Genomic DNA, 11,825 nt, shown 5'->3' on the forward strand with positions numbered 1-11,825 from the left:
GGTGTCTAGAGCCATTCCTATTATAGATTACATCTGGCAAGAGGGCATCAAGGTGATGAAAAATCCCGCTTCTGTGCCTGCCGTGTTACCACGAATTGACAAAAGATATCGTGCCCCACTCAGTAGTCCTTCATGCCTCATTGGTCATCCGCGGCCGGATTCGGTCATTTCACAGGCCGCGCAACAAAGGTCGAAGAATCCAGCCACCCCCATTACTACACCACCAGATAAGGAGGGACGGCATTTGGACCTTATTGGTAAAAAATTCTCCACTATGGCTGCTGTATCCATCAGAGCAGCAAATTCTTTGGCGATTTTAGGGCGCTATGATTGTCAAATGTGGTCCGACATGGCTGGGCTCATAGATCTGATTCCAGAGGACAGAAGACAAGAGGCTCGCAAGATCCTAATGAAAGGAGAGCGCGCAGCTGCGGAAACTATTGACTGCGCATTAGACATTGCGAACAAGAATTTTAGACAGCTGGCGGGAGCTGCTGTTTTGAGACGTCAGGGCTGGCTAAAGGCTGTAGTGTAGTTCCTTTTTTCCCCAATAGGCCCTGCGCATTGGAATAACATAAACAGTAGTATAGACGTAGAAGTGCGGTCTTCCAGGTCTCTACTGACTATGCTAAACTTAATTGGGTTTGTACCAACTAGCTCAGAGGTCACTGGAAACTTTCTTGCCTGAATAGGAAGTGATCAGCTTCCCTGGTTCAGACAAGAAGGGATTCAGTTTTCCAACAACCGCATATACATGACAACTTTGCTCCTTAGAATAGGAGTCAATCTCTAGAGTCGTGTGAAACAATAGACAGTTATTTTACTCAGTCAGTTGTGCAGATTACTTTCACCAAGATGCAGAGAATAGAGAGACAGGCGTTTTCAATAAAAGGTATCATTTATTGAACAGTCTTTCTTATCATGCAAGAGAAATGAATTGCCACAATTGCAAGACTAGTTATTATAAAAAGTGCGTACAGTAAAATGAGGATTGCAAAATAATTCTGCAAAAGCATTGATATGGTTTCTTAGCCATACAATGGTTAAAATGAATAAAATATATACATTCATATATACATTTAGCTAACGTACTCAACTGGTGCTTCTAACTACGCCTACCCCAGTGTACCTGACCTAAGCCTAATACTTGGGAGGGAGTAAGTAAGTAGCAGTTTTAGTTAAGTTGGTTTTGCCAAGGTTTGCTTCAAGAATTCTCTCTAAGGGTTTAGTCAACACCATACCTCTGAAATAGAATGTTGGAGGTCTTGTATCTCCTTTCAGGACTCGACATCCCAGTCACTCGCAAGAGTAGGCTGGAAACGCCGGAGCTGGATTTTCTCGGCAAGAGAAAAGACAGCGTCTCTCTCAGCGCGTCAAGGAGGAGGATGGGCACCGTCCGTAGGCTACTTGCATCTCCTGGGCTCTGCAAGGGACAGCTGTTCTGATCCTGTGTTCACCACACCATCGCTATCATTGATGTCGTCGCGGCAGCGTTTGCTTAAGGCAACGTTGGTAATATTTATACCTGAAAGGTGCCTTGTTTGACGTACGTTTTTGGACATAAGACGTCATTAAAGATGTCACTAGGAAGTGATCGTCTCTCAGTGCTCATTAGAGTTCTATTACTAATCAAAACATAGCAAGCGGGGCTTTCCCAGGTTGCTGAGTTTTATCTTGTTGAAGAACTCGGAGTGTAATCTAGGAATCTTAGATAGTGGCTTCTGCTGTGTCATCTACTGTAATGAGCTGCAGAGGAAGAGATTCTGAAATGTGGCTCTGATCGTTTTAGGCCAGAGACGAGTTTCTGAAATATATCTCTTGATCGTTTATGCCATTACAGGGGTATGAATGGATTATAGCCGTATAGGGGCATAAAGTCACAGTATTGATCGCGGTCCTAGATTAGAACACGACAAGGCCACTACCTTTCGGCCCGAGGTTAAATTGAAAATACTGGACGTGGCATATGACGGAGAGTCCCTGTTTGGGAAGCATATCGACGAAGCGCATCAAGCAATCAAAACGGACACTGATACTGCAAGATCCCTGGGTTCACTGCAGTATAAAAGATGATCTTTCAGAGGCGCAAGAGGACGTGGCTACTCTTCCAGTGGAGGTTACTATCAACAAGGTAGGCAATACCAGCCTCAATATCGTCAGAACTATCGATCCTCCTATCGCCAGTCTGGAACAGCTGGTTTCTCTCGTCAAGGGGGAAGAAAGCGCACAAACAATCAAGGGCGAGACGCTCACAGAAAACAGTGAGGTCAGTTGGGCGCCAACCTCAATTCCTTCCCTCCCTGTGGGCACGAAGATATCTGCCTTCCAACAACAGTGGCAGCACATCACTACCGATCAATGGGTGTTGGACCTAGTACAGCATGGACACACCATGGAGTTTATCATCAAACCACCAACAACTCCGCCCAGGGGTCACCCTACTCCTCGTCTTCACTTATTGTTCAATGAAGCTCATGCAATGCTCCTCAAGAACGCTATAGAGAAAGTTCCAATCCATCAGAGGCGGACAGGTTTCTATTCCCGTTTTTTCTCATAAAAAAGAAATCAGGGGAATGGCGACCGATCCTAGACCTGCGCAATCTCAACAAATATCTCAAGAAGCAGGGTTTCCGAATGGTCACTCTTTCGGACATTTTAAGTTGCCTCAATGAGGGAGATTTTATGGCTTTTTTGGACATGGAAGATGCATACATCCACATCCCAATCCACCCAAAACATCGAAAGTATCTCCGTTTCACTGTGGCTGGCGCCCATTATCAGTTCAAAGTACTTCCATTTGGCCTCAAGTCGGCTCCAAGGATTTTTACAAAGTGCCTAGCTCCGGTGGCGGCAGCACTACGCTCATCAGGGGTCCAGGTTTTCCCGTACTTGGACGACTGGCTAGTCAAAGGTCCGTCAAAGTTCAAGGTAAAGAACGACATTGCTCTCTGCCACAATCTCTTTGCATCTTTAGGCCTCACGGTCAACGAAAGCAAATCTCAATTGACTCCGGGAAGGATCCTGCTATTCCTAAGAGCTTGTCTAGACACGATACAGTGCAAGGCATTCTTGTCTCAAGAGCGACAACACTGTCTACAAGCATTAGCCATAAAACATCAAGAAGAAGGCCACTTTCAGGTAGCCTATTCGCGTCACTTGTGCTCTTCAGCCATCAATCTCATTCCATTGGCACGTCTCAAAATGCGGCCTCTACAGGAAGAATTACATCTTCAATGGCAGCAAGCGACGGGCTCTTTCGAGGACACCATCACAGTCACCCCACGCATGGTAGAGGCTCTTCAATGGTGGACACAACTACACAATCTGAAACAAGGTCTCACATTCTTGCAAACTCCTCCATATTTCATTCTGACAACGGATGCGTCTATGGAGGGCTGAGGAGGTCATCTCCAAGACTTGCAGGTGCAAGGCAAATGGTCTCAAAAACACAGACGGTGCCACATCAACAGTCTAGAGTTGATAGCCATTTTTCTATCTCTACAAGCATTCCTTCCCAGGATAGCAGGGTCCTCAGTCCTGGTCCGAACGGACAATACCACCAGCATGTTTTATGTAAACAAGCAAGGAGGGACAAGGTCAGCTACACTGTCCAAAGAGGCCCAAGAGTTATGGGAATGGCTGACATTTCACAACATAACTTTCAAGGCAGAACACGCCAGGGGCCTCCACAATACCCTAGCAGACAAACCAAGCAGGTCCTCGTCGGATTGCCACGAGTGGGAGTTGGACAACAATCAACTGAACAAGGTGTTTTAGACTTGGGGCAAACCAATGTTGGATCTATTTGCAACCCAGCAGAACAAGAAATGCCGGTATTACGCCAGCAGATTCCCTCAACAGGGATCAAGAGGGAATGCCCTGTCCATGCGATGGTCAGGGATCTATGCTTACGCCTTTCCTCCAATCCCGTTGATTCCTCGAGTATTACGCAAGATGAAGTTGGAGAGCTGCCGTCTCCTTCTAATTGCTCCCAGATGGCCTCGTCAATTTTGGTTTCAGGAGCTCATGTTACTACCTCAGGAGTCTCCGATCAAACTTCTGCCAACACCAACATTGCTGTCACGCTACTAGGGTCAGATACTTCACCCAGACCCTCAATCGCTGAAATTGCACGCATGGCTCCTAACTTCTTAGAATTTCAACACCTCCAAATTCCTCAAGACTGCCGAGACATCTTGAAGAAAGCAGGAGCCCAGAGCACATTAAAAACTTTCGTCTCAAATGGAAGCGTTTCTGCGCCTGGTGTGTTTCAAACTCTTTACACCTTATTGAACCTCAGGCGGAAAAGATCCTTCCTTATCTTTTGCATTTGGCTCGCTCTGGTCTTTCTTTCTCATCAATAAAGGCCCACTTAGCTGCTTTATCCAGGTTCAGGAAGGCGGCTAAGACTCCATCGTTACGCTCTTCATCGCTAATAAAACAGTTCATGAGACTTATCCTCCAGTTAAACCTTCACCACCAGAATGGGAACTCAACACAGTCCTCTCACAGCTGATGAAGCACCCGTTCGAACCGATCCACAAAGCAGACCTCAAATTCCTGACATGGAAGGTCGCCCTACTTTTAGCCCTCACTTCTGCCAGGAGAATAGGAGAAATTCAGGCGTTCACTATCAAAGAACCTTTCTTACATTTTTCTCAAGAATGTGTCACACTTCGAACAAATCCAACTTTCATACCCAAAGTGCCTTCTCAGTTTCATCTGAATGAACCAGTGAAATTGCGGGTTTTCTTTCCAAATCCTACAACCCCGGCGGAAAGAACACTACATTCTTTGGACATTAAACGATGTTTAAAGTTTTATCTTCAAAGAACATCAGGAAGTCAGATCAGCTATTTGTGGCTTATGGCCAAACTACACTGGGGAAAGCGGTCACTAAAGCCACAATTTCCAGATGGATAGCCTCTGCAATCCATTTCTGCCATGTTAAAGCTAACCGACCACTGCAAAGGACTGTAAGGTCTCACTCTACAAGGGCTGTACCAGCGTCCACAGCATTGTTTGCAGGAGTGACGCTAGAGAACATTTGCCATGCTGCGACATGGAAAAATGTTCACACATTTACGAGACATTACTGCCTGCAATCAGCAAACCAAGAGGATGCGGCAGTTGGTCAAGCGGTTTTACGTCACCTGTTTCCATAAGAACAAACTCAGGTAACAATGTTTGGTTCCTTTTATAATGAGTGTATACTATTCAGTATTTTGTTGATATAAAGAAGTGCATGTATTGCAGACTGCTGGTTTATGTTATGCTAATATTCCTTTCCTGTGGAATTCTATATGACTACTCTTTTGAATTTAGTCATGTTTTATTAGTAGATCATTTACTTTGCAATTGTTGGTTGTCAAATATAAGTTTATGGGGGTGGTTCACAATAAGTGTCCCACCATCCGCAACCGACTTTTGCCTGGCTTACTGCTTGCTATTCTGATACAGGCATGTGAATCTATGAAAGATACCCCAATACTGGATAAGAATACAAGTTACTTACCTGTAACTTCAGTTATCTAGTATTGGTATCTTTCATAGATACACATGCACCCACCCTCCTCCCCGGAGAGTCAGTTCTCTAATTTTGGGATACTCATTCCCACTTGTGCTAACGAAAATCTGAGGAGAACTGGCTCTGCAGAGAGGGTTCTAGAGGGTGCTGTGAGCTGATTGGTTGGAGCAAAGACTTTGGTCTTTTTAGCATAATGAGGTAGATAGGCTACTACAATCTAGGCCTCAGGCCTTCTCATAGGGCCTACTACTGTAATTTACTTTTGGCACTGCTTTTTTATATACCGTGGGACTCCCACCTCGGCGACGGGGGATGATTCAGGCATGTGAATCTATGAAAGATACCAATACTGGATAACTGAAGTTACAGGTAAGTAACTTGTTTTCTTCCCCCTTATAAGTCCCTAGTATATGGCACCAGAAGCTGTTAAAGTAATTTATTCTGTCAAATAAAGCTTTTAAACTAAAAGAAGCATTTGCAATGCAATAGGTCTTGCGTTACACAACTTTGAGGTATTGACATTGTAAATGATAATGCCTTTTATTTTAGTTTTTGTTTTTAAAACATAAATAAAAGGCATTGTCATTTACAATGCCAATAGCTTAAGCTTGCTTAAATGTGAGACCTATTTCTTTGCACATGCCTGTTAGGTCTAGCATTAGCCAAGATCTTTTGAATTTACTAAAAGTGTACATATATAATATTGTTGCAGGGTGCTTTCAGCCAGCCCTCTCTTTCCAGTGGCTTATTGGTGTATCATTCACATATTTGTTCACCCATTGCTACATACAACATGAGTTAATGGCTCGGGTAACTTAAGCAACTGGCTAACTTCACTGTGGGTGAAGCCATTCTGCTCTTTTCCAAGGAGCACCTCCACAGTAGGTTCATTCAATATTATTGACCACTACAGCAGTGTGTGCTTTTGAAGGAAGAAACACCTTTTGATTTTAGCCAATGTTTATTTTCCTATGAGCGAGGGCCCAGCTAACTCCCCAACAATAAAGTTTTACAAAAATCATGAAAAAGCAAAAATTAGCACTAACAAAGCCAAAAGGCTGACATCCAAGGCCACACCTGTGAGCGTTTCCAATGGTTGCTTAGCTGTTTAGAGGTGAGCGGAGTTAGTGTAATGCTTGTAATCACCGCACTGTCAGAGCAGAACAGCAGACTTGAAAGCGTTTGACTTTCTGGCAGAGTCAGGCTTATCCACGTGGCAGCTAACCCCTGAGGCCAAGGCATCTCTACATCCATCCCCCTCTGTGCCCTACTGTGCATGAGCCCATGCTCATAGCGTGTTTGCTGCTGACAACCACGGGTAGGTCCTCCATCTTGGGGAGTGACGTCATTCTTGAGGATAGTACGTTTATGTAACGAACCTAGGGTGGGCAAGCTGCTAAAACCAATCAGTTCACTAGAGCACAGACAGCAGAGATCTGCGTGTAATATTAAGGTCATAAGTTTGTATTCTACAGGATTCACTCATCCTGGCAATCCTTCCATCGTCAAAAAACATGAGTGCAACTGAGTTGAAACCCTACAAACATTTTGTTATTTAGGTGCCACTTTGGGAGCGTGCAAGGGGTTTACAAATGCTGAAGGTCATGGTATGCTTTATTCAAATAAACTAAAGGTTTGGTGGGGAGGGTGTTGATGTAGATCTCACTGACCCAAAAAATCATTGCTGACAATAGGTGATCACATCAGTGATGCTATGTGTGATGACCATGATGGTATTTGAATAGTCATTAGTGCAGCTGTATAAAGTTGTGAATGGTCCAAGGTGGGGCATGAGTTCTAGTTTGTGTAGATAACTCTGACTGGGGCATTTCAGTGTTTTGGGGTTTTGCTTTACATCCATAAGGCTATTTTAACTGTTGCTTGTTATGGTGTTATGGAGTTAGATTATTTTTTTAAATAAAAAAAGTCATTTAATCTGAGCCCTGTTTAACTATATCTTAACTTCCCCAAAGTTTTTATTTAGAAAAAAAAGTCTGGATCAGAGAACAAATTAGTTAAGGGAAGACTTCTTTCATTTCTTGTCCTTCCAAAGGGGCACCAGCTAAAGGGTGAGAGGGAAAACATCATTCATGTGAGCAGAAACATCTTAAGCTAAAGCACGGGTGTCGCAATTGCTTCAAAAGTAAAGAAATAGAACAAAAAAAATGCAAATTCTTTCCCTATTTCTTAACTTTTGAAGCTTAAGATGTATAAAGCTAAAGCGCAGGTCCCGCCATTGTAAAAAAAACTAGTAAAATTAACATTGCATGCGGCAGCGTTTTGCACTGCAAATAATAAAAAAAAGGCACCGCCGCTATATTTCCTGCCATGCTGCATACATTTTTTTTTAAAAGCGTTGCAGAAAGCGTGTTCTGCCTGCAGCAGCAGGCAGGAGAAAACCATTGAAGAAAATAGTGCTCGGAGACTGTAATTAAAACCTACAGAGTAACAACACATGTAACGGGGGTTCCACATGGGAAGTTATAAGAAGAGAATAGATGGTACTAAGGAGGTACTTCTAAGCCTAATGTCCAATGAAAGCTACCATTTACAAAGGACAATGACAGGAGCCAATTAAAAAGATGGGCAGAAAGTGGGCAGAGCTGTATGCCCATATCCTCAATACAGTATGTCTTGAAGAGAAATGTCAAGCTCTTCCTTAGCGAGATGTAAAAATGGCTGCACATTTGTACTATAAGAGGCTATGACATGATCGAATAGCTTTATAAAGGTCAACCAAGCAACAAATTACACAGTTACACTTTATTTTCATGTCAAGGGAAACATATCTAGCGTTTTTAATTCGCAATTTTTATTAAAACCATATCAGATTAGGTGTTATTCACACACCACTAAGGGTGAGGACATATTTTCAAATTACCAAAACGTTTAGCATTGAATTAATTTGCATAGTGCCACTTAAGTCATCATTGGGTGAAATATAAATCGGGCATTTGTCAACTTGCACCAGATTGCAGAATGAGACACGAAGCTGCAATATGATATTTATTTTTGAATTGTTATTAATGTGCTCCTTGGTTTCTAATTTAACTGTTCCTTGTAATACCCTCTGTGCGTCTATCTTATTAAACATGTAAAAGGCACATTGTGCCAAAACGCATGTAAACAAATGTGTCAGGTTTTGTCTACAAAGTCATCTTTCTTTTGTCTGTACTTCGTATGACCGTCACTTGAGGCTCAGATTATACCTGGAGAACACGCTCATTATGAGGCTTCTGGTGAGACTCTCCTCATATGTACTTAACTGGATCAGAAACCTGTAACCTAATAAATATACTCGAGGATACCAACCTATTTCAGGCTTCAATTCACACACAATTAACTAGCTTGGTCTCCTCTTTTCCACAGCCTCTCGTATAGAGGCTCTATTCTGGACTCTTTATTCTAGTGGTCATGTCATCTCCTGAGATATGTGCTACTCCCTCCACCTAGATGCTTATTGAGGACTATCATTTGGGAGCTTTGTTGTCACTCCACCCTTTCCTGTACTACCTGAATGTTTCTCACTTTCCACTTTCTTCTGCCCCTGGTCTGTTCAGGACCTGATTATTACTCCCATTTCTCTGTTTGGCTGGCCTATTGTATCTGGTACACAATTATTGCTTTTTCATGTCCCCGTTGAGCTTCTTGCTGCTGTGCAACTGGTCTTGTCTGGTGCTAAATGTGTGCTCCTTCTCTCTGTGTTTAGACTTCCACAAAGCCTGTCTCTAGCACCCAAGCAGCTTCATAGCATCGTTTAGGTGCCTGACACGCAAATTCTGATGTTCATTTATGTCTTCAAAATGAGCTTTTACCTGCAATGTGGGATTTTAATATGACAAAGTTACTGTAGTCACCTAAGGAATCCATGATGATAAATATATGGTCACACCTGTGACACCACTTGCACTGGATCTGTTTCTCCTATCTGCAAGTAGTTCCTGTGAGTCCCTGTACACTTCGCCACATCCTTTTCTTTTGAGCACCATGCCACCTCACCTTCTGTGAGCCCTTCCTACTTTGATCTCATTCTTCCAATTCCACCTCCTTCTGGCTCTCCATTCCCTCGAAATTCTTCTGATTTCTTCTTCTATTTCCTAACTCCTCAGTCTGTCATCACTAATAAAACCTCTATCCATTCTCTGAATGCCTTATTGTCTCACAGACACCCTCTCTCCCCAGCCCCGGACTATCTCTCGATGACCTCCTTCCCTTGATCTCCTCTGCCTTTTCTGACTTCATCCCTAATTTACCTTTACTATCTGTGACAAACTTCCTCTCTCATTGATAATCACCTTGCTATACTTCCTTACTCTGTCTGCCTACCTCCGACTACCTCTTCTGCTGACTTACTCTCTCCATCTTAGTTCCTTGGTAGTGCCCTCAATGCCTTCTCACTGATCTCTTTAATTTTTCCCTCATTGACCACCCTTAAGCACACCTACACTTAACCCTACTCTCTCTTCCCCCATTGACTGAAAATCTCCCACTTTATCCTTCATTTATTATCACCTCTCCCTCACAGCTTTTACACTCTACCCAATCCCACTCTGACATCGTCAGCTTTAAACTCTGCCGGCTGACTTCCCAGCTTTCTGATCTCCACCACTTCTCACAATCTCCCCCTCCCAGGTTTTCCATCTGTGACCTCTCACATTTCCTTTATTTTTCATTCCACAGCCATCAGGCAAATCGACTTGCACGTGGGATACAAGTCAGGCCCCCTCTTGGCCGTCGACCCAGGCAACGGCTTGGTGATTCAATGGAGAGGCCATGGGACCCCATTGAGGACATCTATTACCATGATGGCAGATCTTCACTACATGGCAAATGACATCAGTAACATTGGTGGTGGACCCGATGTGGTCATTGTGTTCACCATCTGGGCTCATTTCACTACTTACCCAGTGGAGGTGTACATCAATCGGGTGAGAAACATCCGAAGATCCATCACAGAACTCTTGCAGAGGAGCCCCAAGACCACAGTGATCATCAAAACTGCCAACACAGGCTATAAGACAATATATGGGAGTGACTGGCTGTCCCTCCAGCTAGACATGATCCTGAGGAAGATGTTCTCCGAGCTTCCAGTGGCCATAGTGGATGCGTGGGACATGACCTCCTGTCACTATCTGAAGGAAGACATCCATCCCGGGAAGGTCATCATCCAAAATGAGGTGGACATGTTCCTTTCCTTCATCTGTCCCCACTGAACATGAGGGAAAGATTAGCGCCAAACCATTCTAGCAATAGCTCAGGGAGTTTTTGACATGTGAAGGTACTCTTTTCTGTCTGTCTGTCTGTAACGGTTGGATAAATTAATATTATGCTTGAAAAGATCAGCCAAGCCAAAATAATATCCTCACACACAATATGACATTAGCATAGAATGTGTGTATTTACTTGTGTACTTTTTGTAAAGGCAGCTATAAAACATAACCACAAGTAAAGCACAAGTAGCTTCAAAACCCATGAAACCTAGGGAGAAATCTACTATTCACATGGTAAGAGGAGATCAAATAATTGAATATTTCCCTAAATTGTGAAGTCATTTTACCACAGCACCAGTGGCGGCTCCTCAAGGGAGTGATATGGGGAGGTGAGGCAGGGCAGGGTGGGCAAGGGGCAGGGTGGGGGGCGTAGTAAACTCTGGCATACAGCTGAACGGAGTTAAGTAAATAAATAAAACAAATTACATTGCGTGAGCTGCATCGCAGTTTGCCATTGCAGCGAGTGCAATGTAATTTGTTTTATTTATTTATTTATTGAACTTCGTTCGGCCGTAGGCCGAGTTTACTATCCCCCACACCCTGCCACTCCCCCGCCCCACCCCACTGCCCCGCAGCACTCCCTTGCGGAGCCGCCACTACACAGCACTCAGATGCTCAGCTGCCTCCGATGGGTGCCATTTTGTACTTTCTCTTATCTCTCATTCTGATGATTTTTTCCACTTATAACTTGCTTATATTGAATCACGATATTCTCTGTTTGTTTATTTAACTGGTGTTTTCTTTTCCAGGACCTAGTTGGTTTATCCTCTCCAAAGCAACGCGACCTGGGTTGCAGAGGTCTTGTGTACATCCATGTTGAGTTCCACCAGATATTTTCTCTATGAATTTCTCCCAATGCGTGGGACTTTTCTGGGCATTGAACTCATCGTCTCATGAGAAAGGTTATCCATGTTATCATTCTGCTTCTGGCTCAGAATAATGGGTGCGGATCTGACAGTGCGACAGGTCATCTCTTATTAGCTGTGTCACCACTGTTTTGATCTGCATGTGTAGAGAATATCTTTGCT

General features: G+C 43.6%; 1 protein-coding gene across 1 annotated transcript in view; it reads left to right on the forward strand.

Moving 5' to 3' along the window:
* The window catches only part of LOC147678403 (NXPE family member 3-like), a 317,395-nt gene extending 306,302 nt beyond the window's left edge, over positions 1-11,093 (forward strand). The window contains exon 5 of the mRNA XM_086945994.1: positions 10,208-11,093. Coding sequence (XP_086802120.1) covers positions 10,208-10,740 — 533 coding nt within the window. The 3' untranslated portion in view covers positions 10,741-11,093. The remainder of the gene's footprint in view (positions 1-10,207) is intronic.
* The last annotated feature ends 732 nt before the right edge of the window (positions 11,094-11,825 follow it).

This window comes from Lissotriton vulgaris, chromosome 12 (assembly GCF_964263255.1).
Source record: "Lissotriton vulgaris chromosome 12, aLisVul1.2, whole genome shotgun sequence".
Lineage (NCBI taxonomy): Eukaryota > Metazoa > Chordata > Amphibia > Caudata > Salamandridae > Lissotriton > Lissotriton vulgaris.